The sequence below is a fragment of the Taudactylus pleione genome, unplaced genomic scaffold (genome assembly GCF_031769625.1).
Source record: "Taudactylus pleione unplaced genomic scaffold, aTauple2 ptg000015l, whole genome shotgun sequence".
In the NCBI taxonomy this organism is placed as follows: domain Eukaryota; kingdom Metazoa; phylum Chordata; class Amphibia; order Anura; family Myobatrachidae; genus Taudactylus; species Taudactylus pleione.
The window spans coordinates 7,995,028-8,020,188 of record NW_028284417.1 but is presented as its reverse complement, the minus strand read 5'-3'; the positions used below and the strand labels follow the sequence as shown (position 1 = coordinate 8,020,188).

At 44.7% G+C, this 25,161-nt stretch overlaps 1 protein-coding gene across 1 annotated transcript; it reads left to right on the top strand.

Annotated features, from left to right (window-relative positions):
- Positions 1-4,635: 4,635 nt before the first annotated feature.
- COX7A2 (cytochrome c oxidase subunit 7A2) lies at positions 4,636-24,082 on the top strand. Its single transcript, XM_088471488.1, has 4 exons — positions 4,636-4,742; positions 14,805-14,894; positions 17,385-17,469; positions 23,873-24,082. Exons 1-4 carry the CDS (start codon positions 4,725-4,727, stop codon positions 23,929-23,931), a joined length of 252 nt encoding a protein of 83 aa, XP_088327614.1. The 5' UTR covers positions 4,636-4,724; the 3' UTR covers positions 23,932-24,082.
- Positions 24,083-25,161: the final 1,079 nt, after the last annotated feature.

Here is a 25,161-nt window from a genome sequence, read left to right as displayed (position 1 = left end):
ACACCTTTTTGAGGGCTTCCCTTGTCAAATGTAGATGACATCCTTTGGGGTTCTACCATGGAAGAGCATGAACAGCACCTCCTGAAATTGCTAGAGAATCTGCTCTAAAAAACATAAAGCTCTACCCTAGTAAGTGCAGATTCTGGGTTCCCTATATGAATCAAATGTTCACCTCACCAGGTAGTATGGGGCAGAACTACAGGGGGAACTATACAAGGGGCACAAAGTATTTTCAATGTGCTGGGCTCACAAGGTCATGCTCCTGCAAATGTCATACCAAAGATGCGTGCACAAAAATGGGGAGTGGCCTTGACAGCTAGGCCACGTCCCATTTTTGCACGTGCGCGCATGCTATCTGCTCTTTATCTTGACTACAGATATTTTATGGCTCTTTGTCTGACTGGTTGGCCACCCCTGACCTATAGTCTTATCCTTCTGTTTCTGAAATCAGCTGATGCCTCTCAGCACGGTTGGGTGGTGTCTGTATGCAGCACAAGTCTGTTTGCTTCCTGAGCTCTCAGAAACTATGTCCAGATATGCTCAAATTGAAAATGGAGCTTTTGGCTGTTTGCCTCTGATCACAAGCCTCTGCAAGTGAGTACACATTGCGACTGCCATAATAAAGTGATGATCAAGCTGCAATGCTATGATCTGCATGTGGTGTGCATGGATGGTGAAAACTCAATGTACTCTTGTGTATTCCTGTCTCACTCAGATGGTGATGACAACCTTGATATCATGCTGTTGGATATTTTGTACTCTAGACATTTGAAGGATGACTGCTGCCAACAGTTGTATCAGGTTGTCCTTGATGGTTGGCATACATTCACCTTTGAGTTGCCCCATGACTTAGTTCCTTTACGATGCATGATGAGCTCACCTTGTCTGACTGTATCTTTATGAAGGCTCAACATGGTCATCCCCCATGCCCTCCAAGGATTCTATGCTACTTCAGTACATCAAGGGCACAGGGTGTTAATCTACAAAGTGCAGGGTTTATGGTGAAGGTGGTGCGCTTTCAAAACGTTAGACAATTGTCAAGGGTAGGGTGGGGGAAGTATTCAGATTAATGAGGCACTCAGATTTTTCTATATGTTAATTGTATAGAATCAATTTTACAAAAAACTTTTTAGAACAAAGACATTTTTAGGCTATTAAGAAGGCTGTAATTACGGAATGGGTATGTAATGCTGGCTGTCGGGATGCCACCTGTCAGAATACTGACAGCGGCATCCCAATGGTTGGTATCCAGACAGGGGCTGGGTAAGCATACTTGCCCTCCACACCCTAACCCTCCCCGTTAGTGCCTTTACCTAACTCCCTTCCCTTCATACCTAAACCTAACCCTACCCTCTAGGGCTGCCTAACCCTAACCTTCCCCCACCCCCCCCCAGGCTTACCTCATTCAGACACCTGCTTCTTGAAAAAGCCGTGCACCACAGGGAAACATGTCGGTGCTACAAGTGTTATTCAGCCCGGAGCATCTACTTTGTAGTAGCTCTACAGCTAGAGTGCTTGAATACCTAGCTTGCTGGAGCAAGTGCTTACGGAGGCCTGGTGTGGCCCAGGACTCCTACGGGAAACCGGCGCTCACCTCGGAACGATCGCCCTGAGTTGGCTCCCTTCTCCTTCACCTACGGCCCGACTTATTACACTGCGACCAGCAGACACTGGAAGTGCTACACATTAACCTCAGACCAGAGTCTAAGAGGATTGTATTCAGTGAGTACCAAAGAATTTCTCCTATGTGCTGTTACATTTATATTATCAAATCCACAGGATCACTATTCCAGCTTATTTGTGACTTATTCCCACATTTGTGGAAAACTCATTTACATCCTTTTTCCTTGCTTGGACACAAGAGACTTGGGAGCTCATTCAGACCTGCTCAATAAGATGCATACTCTCGCTGCTGCCGATGGTATGCATTGTGTGCATGCATCGTAGTGCGCATACCTTTGCGAAAGTTCACAATGCATTCGCTCACTGTGCATAGACAGCCCAGCAGAGTGAGTGACGGGAAGCCGTTTGTAGGTGATAACGGACTGGCCATTAAAAACGGAGGAGTGGAGGTGCGAACGCAGGTGTGCCTGAGCATCTCAACGGCGTTTTAGAGGTGTGCATAATTATAAGACCGCATCATAGTAGACATCACCTGGCTTGTTTTTACACTGAAGTGCTCGCAGTGCTTGCTGCAGGGCTGGGTCAACCTCAAGCGCTGCGATAGCATCTGATGTACTGATGGTTGCATACACTTCCTGGACATGATGTGCACAAGTCTGCGTCTTAAAACAGGCTGGTGGGTGTCTGCATACACTATGTGATCGCTTTCTAAGAAATGCTGGGCGTGCCAATGCATTGCTGCGCGATAGCACTGCCTACGCAATTTGCATACACATCATGCGAGCGGCTCTGAATCAGGCCCTTGATACTTATGGTGCTGATAACGCGATGTGTTCTAGATTACTTAAAAACCTTTCCCGTCACAAAAAGAAATGAAAAAATTCACACAAATACAGATTCTAAAATAAATGACAATGCTTTTACTTAAAGACAGCTTAATTATACATGTATTTTGCCAGTGCAGACATACAGCGGCAGTAGGGAATACTTGTAAAATAAATTTGTGACACCCAGTGCAGATTACCAGTCAGCCAATTTCATACATACGTACGGCAACCCCCAGACCCTCGTTGTGTGCTCTCTCTCTTTCGTCCTCCGACTGCTCCCTTCCCCCTGTCTCTGGTCAATACTTTATACTATAACTTGTCCATACCTCCAATAAATCAAAATGGCGAATATTAATTTATTTAATATTCATACGTACTAGACCCTAATCGTTTATATGTCCTAACCAAAATATTGACAATATAATGTTATCTCTTTTTTTGTTCCCATGTAGCCTTCAGCTCCTGCTTCTTGCAGACCAAGGCTATCTTGACTTAACTCTTTTTGTTTATAAAAACTGAGACTTGCTGTCTACTAATCTGCTCACGCTAACACTGACACATTTTAAACCCATGATTCTTATTGCTAGAACAAAATGGCTACAGTAGTTCTAACCTATACAGATCTCCGCAGTTAATCACACCTGCATAGAAATAAACACTAATCTCTATATACTTTTTAATATATCATTTAACATACCTTTAGCTAAAATATTAAACAATATGACTGCTGCATCAGACATGCACTTGTTTACTTTAGAGAGAAAAGGAAGGCCTTATCCTCTCTAGGCCTGAGGCCATTCGACAAATGCGGCCTTCTGCAACTCACACAACTATATAAATATAACCTCAATCATTTCTATATACTTTAAATTGCAGTGCAGGTAAATAAAATACATAAGCATGCATATATTTGTGAATTGCTGAAGGAATATGTACATCCACATATTCCTGCATTATCAGTGCCTACACACACACATGGTGCTGTGCTGCCGATCCGACGATGTGTACGATTTCCCTTGAAACTCCCCCGGCAGTCCTGCTCACGAATTGGCACTTGATTTAGTGTATGAACAAACGATACATCATGTATCCTTTCTTTTTGTTCAGTGCATTGTATCCCTGATTGTCAGATCTGCCCTACAGCACGGCAGATCTGAAGATGCGATGTGCGACCAGCGGGGACGCGCATCGGCATTGTGAGAGGGGACTCACGATTAGGACATTTTACACAATCGGTCATTCCAATGCGTCGGAATCAGCCAGATCGGGTGAAATATCGCCATGTGTGCAGGCATCTTTAGTCTCTATTTGAGACGGTTACTTTTCACTATGCTTCTGTGTAACCAGCATTCTTGAGTTTGCAATTTATTATGCTCTATGGTACTAGTAATTACTAGTTTATATGCTCTTTAATTTATTAATCAATTGACTGTTTTGTGTTAATATTTATTAACTCTCAGGAGCTTATATTCATAAATGTGTATTTATCAATAAATGCATTTTAATTTATTATGTCTGTTGATACAGTATTCATGATGTTTTAGCCTTTGCAGTATATCCCTGTTTAGTTCGGGATGCCTCCTGTCAGAATGCCGACAGCAGTACCCTGATGGTTGGTATCCCGACAGGTGTCGGGTAAACACCCTAACCCTCCCTGTTAGTGCCTTTACCTAACCCCTTTCCCGTCGTGCCTAAACCTAACCCTCCCCTCTAGAGGTGCTTAACCCTATTTTCTTCTCTCCCCTCCCCCCCCAGTTCAGGCTGGTGCGTCGGGATTAAGATAGGTGTTGGTATTTCGACGCTTAGCTTAAATCCCACGTCGGAATTTCCATCGTTATTAAGACCGGAGGCCAGGATTTATCTTAAATGAACGTAGTCATTCTGAGTTGAGTAACTCCTTATGGCCTCACACGGACCAGCTATGTAACCTCCATAATCACATACACACAGGTGACCTCTAGGTGTCCTTGCCTGGGAGGCCGCCCCGCATACAGCGCTCATGCACAGCACACATCCATATGCTTCCATAATCACACGTTATCATAAAATCATGTGCAGCTCGCTTCTATTTATTTCCTAGCACCCTGCAGCCAGGTGCGCTCAGTTATCACGTTGTTGTTATTATATGATGTAGATATGCCACACAAAACATGGCCGCTTCCGTGGCGACAGGTTTTAGTCCCGTGCTTCCGGCGGGACGCTACTTCCTGTTCCGGCTATCCGGTGTCCTTGTCCTTCTGTGTGTGCAGTCAGAGTGAGAGCAGCACCACCATCATGTTTCGCAACCTTCTGGTAACATCTCTGTTCTATGTATCCTGTATGACTGTGCTGTCCGTGCCCGGCCTTAGAGTGCAGCCTGGCTGATGGGTGCATGTATTCCCGTGCAGATGCCGCGTGTGTGCGTGCCCGTGCATCTACTGAATGGGATCTATCCACTACCGGGATCTGTGTGAGTGTGTGCGGCTGCAGCCGGCCATCACCGTACTGATGACACAACTGCGTAGATAATGGTTATACAGACTGTGCCTGAATCTCTGCGCGCCGTGTAGTCTGTAAGCCTGGGGTGGTTCATTCCTATGTATTAATGACCTCACACTTGCAGACAGCAGCTTAGTGCAGGTGCTGTACATTGTTAGTCTATTAAATGTGTGATCATATGTGTCTCCGCTATGTACAGCTCTGTAACTGAGTACTACACACAGCACTGCTACTTCCTGTACTACAGTGTGTACGTGCAGCTCCTGTCACTCCCTGACCTGTGCTCCATGCCCTGTCACTGTCCTTCCCTCTCCTTATTGCACAGGGTGTATACTTTTACAGCATAGTTTGTATGTGGTAAAGGTTTTGCTTGTGTAATACGTATAGTTTTAATAAGATCTACTTTTTTTTTTTGTTGTTAAGGCATGCACTGACCTATGTACAGCAGAAAAGTTCATGGTATATAGGTTTCTGTTAGTACATGTTGAATCAAAGCACTTGACTATGTGAGCAGAAATCTGACAAAAGTCCAGGCGTGATGCTGTTTTCTGCCCTTAGCGCTGGGAAAACAGCAGCGTGCTGGGAAGTTTAGTCGGAGAATGCCCGTTCTCGCGCCTAAACACCCTGTTTAGGGTGCGAGAATGAGCCTTCCCCGACCTAACATCGCAATGGATTGAATAGCTACTGGAGCTCATTCCCGGCGCTATTCACTTTGCGTTTAATTGAATTGTGCCCATAGATGTGAAAGTGACAAATTGATATAAAAATCAGTCCTAATGTCTTGTCTATTACTGGCTGCTGTTTTCTGTCATAGATGGAGATACTGAGGGGAATTCAATTAGAGGCGAAGTTTTCGCCTGTCAGACTTTTCGCTTCATTTGCCTGTTTCAGAGGCGAATTCATTCCGTGCTCGTCCCCGCTTTTCGCCTAATTCAATTGCAAAACAGGTGAAAACTGAAATAGGCGAATGCGGAACAGGCGAAAAATACTGAAAGAATTGGGGAAATCAGTCTGTACCCCAGAAAAAGATGCACTAACATAGGGAATCAATATAGATGTGTACTAATAGCCCTAATAAAACTATTTTGTGTACTTAAGTTGTGTAAATTGCTTTCTTTTAGTGTCTTCGTAAAAGTGGTGAAGAATGGCATAAAGCAGTATTTTTTGGGTGTAAATAAGTACTCCTGTCAAATTTGGGGTACTTGAAAATGGGTGCTAGCATCTTTTTATGTCTCTAAAGTGAACTTTTAAAAAAAATTGAAAAATTCACCTGCTACTTGCACCTGCAATCCCAAAAACATCTGACCCATACTTGGGGACCCCCAAGAAATCTATTTTGCTACTTTTTATGTTTATCCCCACACTTTTAAAATTTTTACTCCAAAAATTACATGTCTTTTTGGGGGTGTTCTCAGGTTTTTTTTGCAGATTTGTCCTTTGGGGGGCTGTCCAAAGGGTTCTGAGTTGTTTCCCCACGTTTGCACCCCAAAATAAAGATTTTGCATTTATTTTCACCTGCTATTGATTGGAGAATCTTCTTTTTTGGAGAATTGTTTCCGCTTAGGTGAAATTGTCCTGGAATTAAAGTTTTTTTTTCTTATGCAAAATTTTCTCAAAAAACAGGGGAAAAAGGCTTTTCGCCTCTAATTGAATATGGCCACTGTGCGGTATTTATGGAGACTCGGAGCGATGACAATTCTGCACAATTGAGAATTAGCGAAGATATTCATTTTCTGTCTAAAAAAAAAAAAAGTGGTTTAATATTTGTTGCATCAATATTTGTGCTGTGCAATGAGGAAATACATGTAATTGTCTGTTGAACTAAGACCTCTAAAGCTTTCTCTTTATAGTACATCTCAGTTGGAGTGACACATGCTCAATGACACTTAAGAAAAATTCTGATAATTTTTCAAAGCAAATGTCTAGTCTGTCTGTTTTTTGTGTCAACGATCTATTGAAACACTGGGGGTTCATGTAATTCTTTCATTAGTTAACGTGTACTTTTGTGAAAATTGTGTATTTTTATTTTCAATGTAAAAGACTCATTGTTAATATTAAAGTAACCACCTGTCTTAGACTGCGTACACACATCGATATATATGCCCGATCTCTGGTGGGAAGGAAAATCCATTTTCCATGGTCCATTTTCCAGTGTTTGGGAGCAAACTTCTATTTTTATTTGCTTTCATATATTACCAGATTTTCCTTCCCACCAGACAGATATACCTATAGGTGTGTATGCAGCATAAGATCAATGGCAGCCCTGCAAATTGCATTTGTGTTGCACAATTCAAATCTGCAAAACTGCGTGAGAATGTTTGCTCTCCATGATTTCTTCAAACTACAATGCATATAAGACCAGTCCAACCTGAGGAAACAGAAAATTCAGTTTTTAAATGATCATTTCATTTATTGAATGAAAAACGTTATCCAACACCAACTGGCCCTGTGTGAAATAGTAATTGCCTCCTTAGTTTATTATTACTGCCAGCCCTGAGGAATCTGAACTTCACTAATACCCTATTCACATCGCTGCAAAAAGCCGGGTTAAACAGGGTCGTGGCTCGGTGTGAAAGGGTCCATGAAAAATAGACTGGGTCCAGTGTCCTGGGAATTCTACCCTTGTAGCTACCCTGGAATGAGCAGGTTACAGGGCAGTGTGAACAGGTGACCCAGGTCCCGTTACCCCACCCTATGGAGAGCCAGCTCACCTACGCTTGGAGATGATGTAATTTCCAAGCGCCGGCAGAGGAGAGGAGAAGTCCTGGCAATAATCCGGGTCCAGCCTGCGCTGTTAATGGTTTTCAAGCAGCCGTGACACGTCTTGAAACTTGTGTTCAGTGACCCGTCCTACCAACCCTTTTGGTCTGAAAGGGTAATTAAGAACCTTTCCAGCAATGTGAAGCTGGATAATAGGTCTCAAAGGCAACATAGGTGTTGGATAACTTTTTTTTCCTTCAATAACCCTGCGTTGGGCGCACCTCTGGGACTCCCAGGTTCGGGCGCCTGTTATAAAATCGTCATTAGCACCTAATTAACTCAATTCTAACACTCTTAAAGTGATCAGTGACTTTCATTAGGATGTACAAAGAGAGAATATATGGAAATCTGATTCACAAAACCACATTTATCAACCTTAAAGCAAGTAAAACAAAAAATGCTACATTTTAAGAGGTGCAGTGTGCCTAATAGGTCACCTTGGACAAACCTACTTTTCTACTTCAGGGTCCATAGGGTATCCACAGGATACCTTGGGGTATAGGTGTGACGTCAGTCGCAGGGCACCAAAGAGTTAAGCTTTCAGCCTCCCAGGATGCACTAGGTCCCCCTCCTATACCCCGCCCCCGGGCCAAGGCACCCCAGTTTAGTTTGGTGCCCGGCCGGAGTCGGGTGCACCTGTTGGAGTGGGGGCTAGAAGAGCCCCTGAAGCTTTTTCTTCATGCAGCTGTGGCTGCACATCTGGATGAACAGCATGGACAGTCAGTCCTGACGTTCATGCTGTCTTCCCTACACCCCGCCGGTACCAGAACGCCGGTACTGATCCGGGGATGCTGGTGGGCGTCTGGGGTCACAGCTAGCGGTGACCCCAGATGCTCCGGACCATGGCCGGATTCAAGGGGGACAGAGGTAAGCAGCGGGGTCCCGCGATGGGTCCCCGCTGATCACATGGTCCTAAGTCCCCAGGCAGGGGGCTCCCTGGGGACTGGCTGCAGCGTGGAGCCAGGCGACCAACCTGCGCTTCCACTACCCCCTGGGACAGCGGACCGCAGCAGAGCGGTAGCGCTGCGGCGTCCCAGGGGTTAAATGCATGCCAGGGGAGCGCGCCTTCCCTGTCTCACAGCCGGCGCCTCCCCCGCTGCACACAGCCCTCTCTGCATGCTGCCGACTGGTCCTGTGGCAGCGCTCCTCCCCCAGGCCAGCCTCCTCTCTGCTCCTCGGCGGCCATCTTCTCCAGAACGCATGGTGAACGCTGCTGGAAGCGCTGGACGGAAGCATCGTGGTCTGGGTCCCCCCGCATACCTCTCCTCCGCTGTGGCTCAGGTCTGTGTATGCAGCGCTGTGTCCTACCAGGCCCTGTGTCTGTGTAGTTGAGTAATCAGCGCTGTTAGTGCAGGAATTGTTATTTCTCTGCATTGTATGTGACTGTGCTAGCGCTGCTGCCTGTAACTTTTCTTCTCTAAACTGTCAGCTTTATTACTGTCCCTGTTCTTCTGCTAAAGCCCTTGCGGTGCGGTGCTGCAGGGTGGTCTCTCGCCTATTTAATACTTAATTGGTGAGAGAGGTCACATACGTGGTGCCATCATGTCTGAAAGTGATTTTCCCCTCCGGCTACAGTGTACCACGTGTAAAGTACCGTTAGCGGAGGGGGAGGGTAGCGCGGAGGGCCTTTGCAGGCAGTGTTTGTCCATGGCGCGGCCTATTACGGTTACAGCACCGGTACAGGAGCCGCCCTGGGCTTGTTTCGCTCAGGCGTTAACAGCTTTAGTGGGCCAGTTAGCTCCGCAGCCCGCGTTTACTCCGAGGGGTTTGTCCCAGCAGTCTGTGGTGTCGTCACCCATGCAGGGGTTCCCACGACAATTGGTGGTACCCCACAGTCTCCCTATTTCCCCGCTCCCGAGTTCTCAGGAGCCAGCGTGGGTTAACTCCCTGACGAGTTCTGTACAGCACTTGTCGGATGTGTTGCAAGGGGAGTCTGTGATGCGGCCTCATAAAAGGCCGGTGGCGTCTCTGTCGCTCCTTATGAGGATGACGAAGGGACGTCTGATGATGGGGAGATTCTGGATCCTTACGATCAGGAACCTCTCCATACTAAGGACGCTGATGCTAAGTCCAAAGTATATATTCCTGGACTTATTCGGGCGGTCCGCACAGCCTTGGTGATTGAGGACGAAGTTCCCCCAGCGGCTAAATCTAAGTATGCCTTTTTCAAAGATGTGAAGGGCGATGCCACAGTCTTTCCTCTTTCGGGTCAGTTGGTGGACCATTTAGAGGAGGCGTGGAAACAACCTGGCAAAAGATACCAGCCGCAGAGACGCCTGGCGGTGGCTTATCCGTTCGCGGATAATTATTTTGCTAAGTGGGAATCCCCTCCACAGGTGGATTCTCACGTGACCCGTCTTGTCCGTAGTGCCACATTACCGATGCCATCCATGTCCTCCCTTAAGGATGCTACGGACCGCAAGGTAGAAATCTGCCTGAAGTCCGCTTATTCCCTTGCAGGGGGGGCAGCACGGCCGGCTATGGCCATTTGCTGGGTTGCCAGAGCGATGGAGCGCTGGGCGGATTCATTAGAGGCTTCTTTTGAATCCGACTGTCCGGCCGAACAGGCGGAGTTGATTGGCAATCTCCGTGATTCGGCCACCTACATCAACGAGGCGGCTCTAGACATTAGTACTCTGGTGTCTAGAATTTCTTCAGCAGCGGTAGCTGCGCGTCGCACCTTGTGGCTGCGATCCTGGAAGGCGGACGCAGATTCCAAGAAAGGTCTGGAAGCGTTGCCGTTTACCGGAGAAGTTCTCTTCGGTCCGGATCTGGATAAGATTGTGGCCACGCTGGCGGCAGCCAAATCTGCTTGTCTCCCGTCGGCCGCTGCTCCTTCTGGTTCGGGACCATCGTCCTTTCGGTCATCTAGGGCCCAGGGCAGGCCCAAACCACAGTCGTTTCCTCGACAGGCTGGCCCTAAGAAATCGGTCAAGCCCCGGAAGCAGGCATGGAGTACCAGACGTCCGGCCCCCAAGCCAGATGACAAGCCTGCGGCCTGACGGTCCGGGCCTCCCTTTGGGGGATCCCAGGGTGGGAGGCCGCCTGCTACAGTTCGCCCAGTGTTGGTCGACCACTACGGCAGACACTTGGGTTCTGGAGGTGGTTTCCCACGGATACGCCCTCTCCTTCCGGCACAGACCCCCGGCTCGCTTCTTCACCACGGGTCTCCCATCAGACCGGAACAAGGCTACGGAGCTGCGGAAGGTATTGCACACTATGCTCCAGGCTGGAGTTATAGTGCCTGTTCCATTCTCCCAGAGGGGCCAGGGTTTCTATTCAAATCTATTTTTGGTACAGAAACCCAATGGGTCATATCGTCCGATTCTCAACCTCAAAGCACTCAACAAGTCTTTGCGGGTCCCGAAGTTTCGGATGGAGACCCTACGGTCCATCATTCTGGCGCTGGAACCTGGGGACTACTTGGTGTCATTGGACATACAGGACGCTTACCTGCATGTCCCTATTCTTTGGCGCCATCAACAGTTCCTCAGGTTTGCAATCCGCAGCGACCACTTCCAGTTTCGGGCGTTACCTTTTGGCCTGGCAACAGCACCACGTGTTTTCACCAAGGTGATGGCGGTCATGGCGGCTTCTCTGCGGCTGCAGGGAGTCCGCATGTTGCCGTATTTGGACGACCTGTTATTGGTGGCAGGATCTCCAGAGCTCCTGTTACGCCACTTGGACCTGACCATTGCACTGCTGCAAAACGGCACGGCTGGCTAATCAACTGGCAGAAGTCCACTCTAATCCCGTCTCGGAGGATTCTGCATCTTGGAGCCTTATTGGACTTGGGACAGCAAAGGATCTTCGTGACGGAGGACAAGATCTCTGCTTTACAGTCAAGGGTGCGCAGTTGCCTGCACAGCCGCCGGGTGTCCTTACACTCGGCGATGAGGTTACTGGGCTCCATGGTGTCGGTGTTCGACATGGTGGAATACGCCCAGTTTCACTCCAGACCTCTGCAGCACCTGATCCTGTCCAAGTGGAACGGGCTGACTCAGTCTTTGAAGTCCCAGACGATTGTGCTCACCCAGGAGGTTCGCCTGTCCCTTGCGTGGTGGTTACAGACGACCCACCTCAACAAGGGACGTCCGTTCTGGGTTCCAAATTGGGTCCTGTTGACAACGGACGCCAGTCTTCGGGGCTGGGGAGCAGTTTCGGGTCCACACTTGTTCCAGGGCAGGTGGACGCCGACAGAAGCGGAGCTTCCAATAAATATCTTGGAACTCCGTGCGGTCTTCAATGCTCTCCAGCAGGCACAGCGGTTTCTCCAGGGTCGCCCGGTGCAGGTCCAGTCGGACAACGCTACCACCGTGGCCTACATAAACAGGCAAGGAGGAACTCGCAGTCGGGCGGCTCTCGTAGAGGTCTCTCGGATCCTGGTTTGGGCGGAGCGCAATCTTCTGGCCATATCAGCGGTCTTCATCCCGGGAGTGCTAAATTGGGAGGCGGACTTTCTAAGTCGCCAGGACGTTCATCCGGGGGAATGGTCCCTGCACCCGGACGTTTTTCAACTGCTGGTGGACAGGTGGGGTCTTCCAGAGATCGACCTCATGGCGTCCCGGCACAACAACAAGTTGCCGGTGTACGGGTCTCGCACAAGAGACGAAGGGGCGTCTCTGGTGGATGCTCTGTCCATCCGGTGGACGTTCCGGTTCGCATACCTGTTCCCTCCGGTCTCCCTTCTTCCACGGGTAATCCGGAAATTCAAACAGGAAGGAGGGACGCTCCTGTTGATAGCTCCCGCGTGGCCCAGACGGCACTGGTTCTCAGACCTTCAGGGTCTGTCCGTGGACAGTCCTCTGCGGTTGCCGCTACGACCGGACCTTCTGTCTCAGGGTCCTTGCCTTCACCCGGACCTGACTCGGCTGTCTTTGACGGCGTGGCTGTTGAGACGGCCATGCTGAGGTCCCGGGGGTTTTCCAGCTCTGTGGTGCGTACCATGTTACGAGCTCGGAAACCGTCTTCCGCGAGGATATACCATCGCGTGTGGCATACGTTCTTCCAGTGGTGTCGACCGAGAGGTTATGCACCGCGGGAGTTTCGTCTGTCTCGGATTCTCGCCTTCCTGCAAGCGGGACTAGATCATGGGCTTCGCCTTGCTTCTTTGAAAGTACAGGTTTCGGCCCTATCTGTCTGGTTTCACCGTAGGATTGCTACAATCCCGGATGTGCGCACCTTTATGCAAGGTGTTCTCCGCATTCAGCCGCCCTTTGTTCCACCTGTGGCGCCTTGGGATTTGGCTGTGGTCCTGAGGGCTCTCCAAGGACCGCCGTTTGAACCACTGGGCTCAGTGGATCTTAAATGGCTAACAGCTAAGACTGTTTTCCTTCTGGCCATTGCTTCGGCCAGACGTGTTTCTGAGTTAGGGGCTCTTTCTTGTAGACCCCCTTTCTTGGTTTTTTATGGGAACAGGGCAGTGCTCCGCACTCGGCCCGAGTTTCTTCCCAAAGTTATTTCCCAGTTTCATGTTAACGAGGAAATAGTAGTTCCGGCCTTTAACTCACCGGGTCTTTCCGTGGGTGAGGCCTCTTTGGATGTTGTGCGGGCCTTAAGGACTTATGTTGACCGCACTTCTTCGTTTAGGAAGTCGGATGCTTTGTTTGTCCTCTATGGCTTCCGTAAAAAGGGTTGGCCTGCTTCAAAGCAAACTTTGGCAGCCTGGATCCGTATGGCTATTTCTGAAGCTTATCTTCATGAAGGCCTACCGGTCCCTCCTTCTCTGAAGGCTCATTCCACTAGGTCTGTGGGTCCTTCGTGGGCAGCTCGACGTGGTGCCTCGGCAGTTCAGATCTGCAAGGCTGCTACGTGGTCTTCTGTCCATACCTTCGTGAGGTATTACAGGTTTGACACCTTCGCCTCTCAGGATGCTTCCTTCGGGCGGCGGATTCTCCTTTCTGCACAGGAGCGTCCCCACCCTTAAAGGATACTGCTTTGGGACATCCCCAAGGTATCCTGTGGATACCCTATGGACCCTGAAGTAGAAAATATGAGATATGGTAAGAACTTACCCTTGTTATCTCTATTTCTACGAAGTCCATAGGGTTCCACAGGACTCCCGCCCTGTCGCACCTGTGCTGCAGATGGGCTTTGCTCTGGTCACCGGTTTTCCGTCTCCCTCTGGTGAGAATGTGATTCTTGTATGTGTCCAGATCTTTGTTCTCTCTCTTCCTTCTCCTCCTCCGGCCTATGGCTTGGTAACTAACTGAGGTGCCTTGGCCCGGGGGCGGGGTATAGGAGGGGGACCTAGTGCATCCTGGGAGGCTGAAAGCTTAACTCTTTGGTGCCCTGCGACTGACGTCACACCTATACCCCAAGGTATCCTGTGGAACCCTATGGACTTCGTAGAAATAGAGATAACAAGGGTAAGTTCTTACCATATCTCATATTATTTCTGCAAAATACCCACAACCTTTGTAAATTTCAATCATAAAATTAGCAAAATACACAATTATGAGAAATTAAAAAGAAATACGTACCTTCAAAAGTCGGACGAGTTCCTGCGTGATGAGCCTGAGAGGCCAGGAAGGTCACTAGTGCACTCCATGCAGGTGGCGGGAAAACTGACTAGTGGGGTTTCAAACAGCACCTATACATAGGAGGGGCAGGCCCCTGCGCCCCCTTGTGGTGGAGAGGTGATCGATGACAGCTTTGTGGCGCCTGTCGGGCCTGCGGCGCCTGACGCAGGGATAAATGAAATGATTTAAAACTGTGTTTTGTGTTTACTCAGGTTGTCTTGGTCTTCTATTCAATTTTAATTGCAGATCTGAAACCATTGTGACAAATATGCAAAAATAGAAGAGATGAGGAAGGGGGCAAAAACTATTTTACACCATTGTAACTCTGCTTTTTGTGAGATACTGGCATGTAGCACCTAAACAACTACCACCCAGCCTGAGTAGAAGTTTGACATTCAAGCACTGGGCACCCTTCGCATGGGGAAGTGCTGATCGGATAGCTACCCTGCCAGTCATTGAATATAAAGCAGAGCTTGAATTTCGATTTCTCCCTCTCTGGCTAGAAAACTATCGATCAGTTTCTGGAGGGTGTTCTTCCTGAACGTTATGTGGTGGAATAGTCTATTTTTTACAGGCGTACATTGTTGTGTTGCAGGCGCTCCGTCCGATTTCTCAGCGGACTTTCAGCACGTCTACCCGGAAGTCACTTCAAAACAAGGTTTCAGAAAGGCAGAAGTTCTTTCAGGTACCTGGAGAATATTCTAATTGTTTGTTTTTTGTGTGTATAGTCTAGACCAGGGGTCTTCAAACTTGGCCCTCCAGATGCTGTGGAACTACACATCCCAGCATGCACTGCACATAGTTTTAGCATGCTGTTATATCAAAAAGGTGGCAGTGCATGATGGGATGTGTAGTTCCACAGCATCTGGAGGGCCAAGTTTGAAGACCCCTGGTCTAGACATCCAAGGTAGAAACAATAAATGTAGACAAGGAGGACCTTGATCATTAGAGAGCTTACACTCTAACTAGAAGAGATCACTAGTTAGAAGAGCAAGTGTGGTTCCGTGGATAGTATACAGTAGAGATGGGAGTAGGGTAAGTTTAGAGGATAAATATGGCTGTGATCTTATTTGGTGTGAAAGGGAAATGCCATATGTGGCTAGCAGCGTACTAGAAGTCTTGTAGACTGGAGTATGTGGAGGTTACCAGAGACTAGGCATGGACCAAGTCAGAAGTTGCTCTAAGGGTTAAAGAAGGAGTAGTTTGAAATTAGGTTTTAGATGCACCACTTAGGAAGAGAAGGGCTTTATAGGTAAGGGTGACTCATTTGTATTGGATTCTGGAGGTCATGAGGAACAAGAGCATTTGTAAAGTGGATCAGCGAGAGGAAAATCAGGTGCTACTGAGGATGAGTAATATTTGAGGGAAAATAATAAGCTCTCAAAGAATATGCTCTGAAAAATGATTCATTAATCCAGATAAGTCTAATTTCCACTGGAGGTCTCTTAAATGTGTTTTATGTGCATTTTTAACAATGGTAGCCGCATAGGGCCACTCTTTTATAAATGCCAAATAGAAATTGCATGTTGTGAGATGAGATCTAGCTATTCTATAGCAATATATAAACTATTAATTTATGTGTTATGCTGGCAGTACACTGCTGATGCAAATTATCAGCATCTTGCAATACTGATGTGGTCTGATTTAGTATGCCTGTAAACAATCAATCAATTTGGAATATTATATAATGACACTTTAAAAGTGTTTTGTGCTCACACCTTCTGAAATGGAACATTTGGCTGACCACACCGGGTATACATTAAGGCTCTAAAATAGAAATCCACACCTTTTTAAACTCCTGATTTCTGTTGAAAAAAATAACATATTTGAAATATGTTTTTAACGTATGTACTTGTCTGCTAGGTAATCCAATTTGAGAAAATAGTAGTTCAGGCCTTGGTCGGTCTCCCTCTCCCATATTTTAATTAAAGTACTTTGCAAAAACAGTTAAAACTTCAGCTTTTTTTTTGCCTTGTTGATGCTGCCCATGTGCCCTCTGGCATAGGCACCACGTGGGTGTCACTGTACAGTTAAATCCCTCAGCTCTTCATAGACTTGCATTAATTCCTATTATCCTCGCCACCTGGGGTTTGGCATTCTTCCCATTACTGCTTTCATCTGAGAGCAATGTGAATAATCAGCATTACCATGGAGCAGGACCAGATCTGCATGTAAACGTTATACTGTAATAATTAGCCACAATGCGGTATTAGCATGATGTTTCTAACTGTTCAGGCTTTGAGGTAATAAAGCAGAGTAGACCTAGATAGACCATAAAGGCCATTTATCTTTCTACTTATATTCAAAAAGTTTTTATTAATTTTTTTAAGCCTCAATGGGCGGTATTCAATTGTTTTCGTGGTCCGGAACCCCCGTCTGAAGTGACGGGAGATCACAAGGCGCTATGCAATTGTTGCTTATTTTCGCGCTGATCGCGCCCATAGTGGTCGGCTTTAGCCACATAAAACTGCTACCGCCAACCAAAGTGGTGGGCGCGAACGCGAAAAGTGCTGTTTGGGCGCCCAAATAGGTAGCTTTTTGCCCATTTCAGCTCGCACCCCCCCTGGGGCTGTGAGCTGAAATGGTGTGCCAGCAGCTGATCCCGCCCGACAGGAGCAACAATTGAAAAGCTCATGTCAGGCACGTAAGGGGGCAAAACAATTGAATACCGCCCAATAAATTAATATTGTAGATTTGGAATACCACTGTAAACTTGAATTATATGAAGAGGGTGGTAATGCAATTGTTCTGTGGTTGGGACTCGTAAACACTTTCTCAGTTTCCGTTCCACAACATATCATTGTAGAAGGGTGCGGCCTAGTGATTCATTGATCTCTTTGCCACTGCATGTGGTGTCTGGTGTCTACACTAACAGAAGTGACACAGCTTGGGTTCCAGCACTATTTTCTCACTGTCCCCTTTGTGATGCCTATGTTACTACGGTCTTTGTCGGAAATAGGTGTGATGTGGCATGGAGATCAATTAAACTGTATGTCATGTTATTTCTCAGAAAGCAGATCAAGAAACCGGGTGGGTATGTGTGCTCTTATATGCGTTTGTTGAAGTGGGACAGTGGTCCACAAAACTATACCATGAAGGTAATTGTGAAAATTATATTTAGTTTTTAAATAATTCAGTGATCCCCAATTATGTGTATTACATTGTTTTCTTGCAGGAAGATAATGGCCTTCCTGTACATCTAAAGGCAGGACTCAATGATGCCTTATTGTACAGACTGACCATGGGGATAACCCTCTTTGGTAAGTGATCTGACTTTAAGTACATGTTTTTATGCCCCCTTAATAATTAAATACTATTTAAGCCTTCTAGGCCTAAAGCTACATAGCATTTAATTACTGGTTAAACATGTTAGTGCTTTGCTGCATCTTTCTTTGGTTGCACATACAGTACCTGTGGTATGTGTATATATACAGCATATGATCTCTAACCTTATGCAGTGCATCATACAATTCAGGAAAATAAAGGACTCCTTGCTACAATGTTGCACGTAATCGCCCACTACTACAATAAGAGTCCTTTGTGTGTAGATGTGATAGAGAACATAGGGGGAGATGTATGAAGGACCGATGTGTGAGATCGGTAACTGCGCACGTTATGTGTTACCGCTCCCTGCATGTAGATCCCCCTGTCATCATTGGCGCCGCTATCCCTAGATAGGACACTAAAATGTTGAGGCAATGTATGAACGGTCAGTGGCACTTATCCTTCTGAAAACTGCAGCTATTAATTTTGACAGCTGCAGATGTTGCCACATCACACCACTGTCTCTGGCAACCGCAATATGCAGCCAAGGACTGTGTTTACAAAAAAACATTTTTTTTCCCCCCAATATTAGTGTGGGTTCCGCTCAGAATTTTTTGACCGGCACATGCGCAGATTCACTGTAAACGCCAGTCAGAAGCCGAAAGAGGGAGTGTGCGATTCGCCGGACAGGTGAATTAGCACACTCCCTCTTCGGCAAACTGGGTAGTGTTACATGCAGGCGGTTTCTGGACCTGCTTCACGACGATAAATAGGGCGAAGCGGGTCTAGGCTTACCGCCCGTTAGCTGCCCAATTCTATATCTCCCCCATGGTTTTTAAGCTCCCCTGGAGCAATGACCGATGTGCATGACAGAAAAATGCTTTGCAGAATGTGTGTACTATATAAATAAGTGTTTAATAAATATCTGTTGCTGTGAGTTGGGCTTCAAGTTCGGAGATTCTGACTGTAACCCAATTTGGTTATAAAATTGTAGATTAAATGATCATCAGGGCTATATTTACTAAAGTGAGAGTTTTTAGAAGTGGAGTTGTTGCCCATAGCAACCAATCAGTTTTTATCTAACATTTAACTAGCACCTTCTAGAAGATAACTAGAATCTGGTTGCTATGGGCAACATCTCCACTTCTAAAAACTCTCACTTTAGTAAATATACCTCTCAGTATCTGAAAATAGCTGTAATTTGTGTTATAGCACTGTGAAAATATGACACTAACCGCAATGTAGGAATTTTTATTCCAAAATAACAATTCATCATTTTATTTGGGAAAAGCTATACACTGCTACTTCTGTAGAATACCATTTTGGAGCAAAACTGAAGAGACTAGTATGACATAGAAATTAATTTCTTTTAATGAAGATTTGCCAAGTAAATATACCTGCTAATGGCTAATATATAAATTTCTTAAAAGAATGGCATATAGCAAAATAGAAAACAAGAGGGACAAATTATTTTTAAAATATAAACTGTATTCTAATTCTATGATCCATCCTCAGATGTGTTCTCTTTTGTTTTGTAGATACACATTAATATGCCACCGGTGTTCTCCCAAAATCTACTACTATAGCCATTCCAAATGACTTTTTTTTTTTTTTTTTCTTTTTTTTGTGGAGGCAAAGGAGTAGAATGTTTTTTGCCATCCTTCACTCGAAGGTAGAGCTAGTGTATCGCAAAACCTGAACAGTGGCCTAGTTATTAAAGTTCAAACTGCCCTGTCATTGAAAGATTAATGGCATATACATTGAAAGCATAGTGCATTTTCAGAGCTGGAGACCGGCAACATACTTATAATATTGTAAGGTTTTAAAATTAGATGTTTTTCAGATATGTCATATGATTTTATAGCCCACACTTTCTTTCTTTGTACTATAATCTTGTATGGGTTAAAAAAAAGAAAAGCATAGAGTATAAAGAAAATTCACTGTTGATGCCCTGAGTCTTGTATTATTTGTTTACATTTTATGTATACAGAGAGGGCAGCACCATCATGTGCCCCAGGCAACCCTTCCTTTTGGTGTTGCCATCTCTTTTCTTGGAATTGTGGTTTTGTGCCATCTTATCCCAGCATAACACTACTAGCCATTACTAATAGGGAGGAACAGGGGCCTGCAGCTTCACAGATAAGAAGCTGCCAATTGCTGCCCTACCATGTCTGCGGCCATAGGCCTCTAAACCCTGGAGCTGCAGACGAAAATGGATGAGTGATTGATAATGATTTCTATCACACAGAATTATGTCTGCCCAATCCTCTTCACTATAACCTGCCCAAATCAGGTGAAGAGAAATGATATACATTTACAAAGTGAAGGGGATCAAAGGCGACATGGGAACATATGCCAATAGATGATGTCAAAGATAAGACGTGAACAAATTGAAAGATACAATAGAAATTATGGAAGGATTATACTTATACTCAAATGTTACCAATAAAAGCGATGTTCGGTATGCTTGATCAGTATTTTTCAGTGATGAGCAATACATGTTAATCGAAAGAAAAGACAAAGAAAGGTCCAATGTGTAGTATTGACAATGCAACGGAGATACAAAATTCCTTTTATGTGATTATGGAAATAAAGTGGTGAAATTCAAATTCTCCCAGAGGTAGAATAGATCCTATGCCACCGCTAATCAATCAGGTATGGCGTACCATGGACTCATTTCAATCTGTTGTGTGAAGTACATGAAAAGGTATCTTTACATCACCATGCGTGCGATCAACAGGGGAGATGACGTACCACAACTCACATGTATATAGAACGGGCTCCACCCTTAAAGGTTTCTTTTAAGGTTGTTGACATAATGAGTCCCATAGTTCAGATGATGTAAACAATATTTATTAGGTACAACCAATGGATAAGTGTAGACTGGAACTGATAAAGGAAGTCCATAAACTGAATCCAAATCACATGGGAGTGGGGAGATGTAAACACAAATATATGCACAAAGTGATTCCCCCAAATAGGTAAAAAAGAAAAAAAAAAAAAAAGGTCCGGACTTCAAGAACCAGTTATAGGGAGTCATGCATACCTCCAATCTGTAATATTGAAACTGTCCCTTTGGAAATCCTGAAAGGAGCCCACAAAACTCTGCAGAGAGTTTTGAGGGCTCCTTTCAGGATTTCCAAAGGGACACTTAGTTTGCCTAGTGGTAGAGCTATCCCTGAAACAAAGATTTCTCTTTTTTTTTTTTTTTTGAGAGGGTTACCATGTAGTAAACAATATAGGCCACGGGTGGCCAAACTCATTCCTCAAGGACACCTTGTTTATTTTCTAGACCACTGTTTGATCCCTAGAATGTGTCCGTAAGGAGTAAATACATCAGCAAGGTTGTCTGGAAACATTAACTTTTAGTGGTCCTAAAGACAAAGGGGTCTATCCAATTAAGTGCGAGTTGCTGTTTTGTCTTCAAATTCGCAATCCAATTTGCAACTCACATTGAACCAGTCAGTGAAATTGCATTTTTCCATTCGCACATCCCTTGGGGTGTGGAAAGGAAAAGCTTTATTTTGAGGTTAAAATGTTGGGAAACTGTGCTGGACCCCCCCCCCCCCCCCCCCCCCCCCCAAGATTAATTAGGCAATTGGAAGTTTCCAATTAGCTTAATTAATCCAATAATGTAATTTTTTGGGGTTTAAGTCCTCAAATTACTCCAGTCAACTTTTTCAATAGTTTAGGCACCCCAAATTGACCATTTTTTTATATATATATATATATATATATATATATATATATATATATATATATATAATTTTTTTTTTTTTTACAATTTTTCGAAAAATCCTAAAATTCCCTTTTTTTTTTTTTTTTTTTAATCTACTTTTTTTTTTTGTCATTTTCAGTTTAATTAGTGTAAGATTAAACGAAAGAAGTTAGCTTTTTATCGTTTTCGTTGAATGCTTTTTTAAAAATAAAAAGCACAAATCAGCCATTTGTCACCATTTGAAAACCTTCAGTATTTTCCTAATGCCCACAAACAGCCTTCTATACGGTCCTGCTAACGAAACTATCAATTTTGGGGGGTCCAGGATGGTCTCACTTTTTTTATGCACTTCTTTCACATCGCATTTGGCAGTCATTTCGCAAACCTCCACTGCGAGTACCCCGAATATGCATTTTTTGATTAGATTGGATAATTCTCGGGTGCGCGCATACATGCAAAGTCGTCGCGTTGCATGAAACAAAAACTCTCAATTCGCACCTAATTGGATTTACCCCATAGGTTGGCCTCCACTCGTAGTCAATAGTTGTTCAAGTAACAGTGCCACCTAGTGGACAAATTAATGAGTGCAGGAAAATTTTGAGCTGTTTTGATACATTCGTGAGTGTTTCTATTTTTGTGTGTTCACTCTGTGTTCCTGCAAAAAGTCTTATGCTGCCATACACTAGTACGATGCGATTCAGCGTACATTTGCCCTTGAACTCCCCGGCAGTTCCGACGGCATGATTTGGTGCTTTTTAACGCACACGATCTGCATACGATTACGATAGATATGATTGGCTGCACATCTGATCATACGATACGTTTTAAGAGCGGCGGGAGCGTGCATCAGATCGTATCCTACCTAAATGCTACACAATTAATCGTGCGACGCATCAAAAATTGGGCAATCTGCCCGAAATCTTGCTAGTGTATGGCCAGCATTACAAGCAGCTACAGTGCCTTGCAAAAGTATTTACCCCCCCTTTGCTTTTTACCTTTTTTTGTTAAATTACAGGTTGTAATGTATTTTTTTAATCTGAATTTTATGTGATTGATCTGCACAAAATGGTCTAATTTGGTGAAGTGAAATGAGAAAAATATGTATAAAAAAATCTTTATAAATAAAATTCTGAAAATTGCCATGTGCATGTGTAATCATCCCCTTTGCTATGAAGCCCCTCAAAAGTTCTGGTGCAACCAATTACCTTCAGAAGTAACAGAATTAGTGAAATGAAATCCACCTGTGTGAAATCTAACTGTCACATGATCTGTCAGTATAAACACACCTTTTCTGAATGGCCCTAGAGGCTGCAACACCACTAAGCAAGAGGCATTACACCATGAAGACCAAGGAGCTCTCCAAACAAGTTGGGTACAAAGTTAAGAAGTAAATTTCTGGGTTGGGTTATAAAAATTTTTTTCCCAAATCTTTGATGATCCCCTGGAGCACCATCAAATCCATCATCCTCAAATGGAAAGAACATGTTACCACAACAAACCTGCCAAGAGAGGGCCACCCACCAAAACTCACAGACCGGGCAAGGAGGGCATTAATTAGAGAGGCAGCATAGAGACCAAATGTAACCCTAAAGGAGCTGCAGAGTTCCACAGCAGAGACTGGTGTATCTGTGCATGTGACCACAATAAGCCGTACACTCCATAGAGCTGGACTTTATGGAAGAGTGGGCAGAAAAAAGCAATTACTAGTCTTGGTGATAAAAATAAGACATGATTTGAGTTCGCCAAAAGGTATGTGGGCGACTCCCCAAATGTATGGAGGAAGGTGCTCTGTCAGATGAGACTAAAATTTAACTTTTCGGCCACCAATGAAAACCTTATGTCTGGTGCAAACCCAACACATCCCATCACCCCAAGAACACCATGGTGGTGGCAGCATCATGCTGTGGGGATGTTTTTCAGCAGCAGAGACTGGGAAACTGATTTTGACTTGAGGGAAAGATGGATGATGCTGAATACAGGGATATTCTTGAGCAAAACCTGTTTCAGTCTGCCTGTGATTTGTGATTTGAGACTGGGACGGAGGTTCGCCTTCCAGCAGGACAATGACCCAAAGCATACTGCTAAACCAACACACCAGTGGTTTAAGGGGAAACATTTAAATGTGTTGGAATGGCCTAGTCAAAGCCCAGATCTCGATCCAATTGAGAATCTGTGGTAAGACTTTAAGATTTCTGTTCACAAGCGGTAACCATCCAACATGAAGGAGCTGGAGCAGTTTTGCCTTGAGGAATGGGCAAAAATCCCAGGGGCAAGATGTGGCAAGCTCATAGAGACTTATCCAAAGCGACTTGCAGCTGTAATTGCCGCAATAAGGTGGCTCGACAAAGTACTGACTTTATGGGGGTGAATAGTTATGCAACTGAAGTTTTCTGTTATGTTGTCCTAAATGTTGTTTGATTCACGATATCAACCAAAACACAACTTCACAATTGTAGTCATGTTTTGTGAATGAAATGATGCACACCTTCAAACAATCCAATTCAATTCCAGGTTGTGAGGCAACAAAACATGAAAAATGCAAAGGGGGTGAATACTTTTGCAAGGCACTGTATAAGAAGAGAAATCTGGACTGCCAGGTTTCCTCTTACAGTACAGCCTTTGAGGTTTTATTGCAGAAGTTACATTTTATTAATGCATTTCTCCAATTTTCTGTTTTTCAGGAACTCTATATTCCATATTTGAGATTGTCAAGGCTTCATTTCCCCAAAAGCAGAAATGATTTAAACCTTTCTGAAATCTTATTCAGTTGTGATGTATCAGGGATTCTTGTGTCCTTGTCATAAAGACATGTTTAAATGATGGGAACAATATTTATTAAAATGTACTGTATAAACTGCTGACAATAAAGCTGTTTTACATTGCTATTCTCAGACTGACTACTTTTTTTTCCCTTCACCGGTCTTGTCAACAACTCCTATATCTTCACATTGCTTTTGAAGTTATTTGTATGCACTGCCTAGCAATTGAAAAACAGCCACATAAATTATTTAGCAGTGTTGAAAAACTAAAGCTGACCTTTTGTAAATGGTTCCCATTCTACCAGTAAAGAACAAGATATTATTGCTGACTGTCATGTTACAGTGCATTAGCCCTGAATCAGCCACTAAACTGTCACACTGGCTTGCATGTACAGTACACTCTGATATTAATTCTAATCACGACTATACATAAGGGCATGGAAACTGGAGGCTGCATTAACCCCTAAACACAGCTTAACAAAAATATATTTAAATGTATGAACCTTGGGAGAGATTTATGATACTTGATAGTAAATATGGTTTGATACTCTGCTTCACTCTTTATTAAGGAAAAAGTGGATCAAATATAGATGAAATGTATGAATAGAAGCTTTTGCCAAAGAGGCAGAGTGTTAACTCACCTCTCCAGTGAATCGCACTCTCCTGTGACTGACAAAGAATCTATAGCAACATTGAAAAATTACATTATTTATTTTTTCTTAAATAGTGGAACTTCCTTAGACGCTGGGAGGTAGTGAGTGGATCTCAGTAATGAATATAACAGAATTTTAAACGGTTTATCAATAACATCAAAGGCAGTAGAGAATGTCAATAAAAAGCCGTAATGTAAAGTGTCAATTAACAAAGTCGTAATGTAAAAAATTTAGCTTTGAGGCGTAAGAGTAGAAATATAACTAGCTAAAATCCCAGTTATTGCCGTGTTAACCTGGGTTACTGCTCTGTGTAAGAGGGGCTAGGGCAGTGGTTCCCAAACACTTTGAATCACGGCGCCCTAGAGTATTGGCATGGTTTTCATGGCAACCCTAGCCAACAGTTTTAGAAATTCTGAAGTTGCGCTTACCTGTTATCCTTAGGTTCAGTTATGTGGTGGACAGGTTTGCGCTTCTGTTTGTCCACATATTTACATAACAACATTGACCATAAATAATTTGATTTGGTGCTAGACCACCAACCTGAGGCACCCCTGCAAG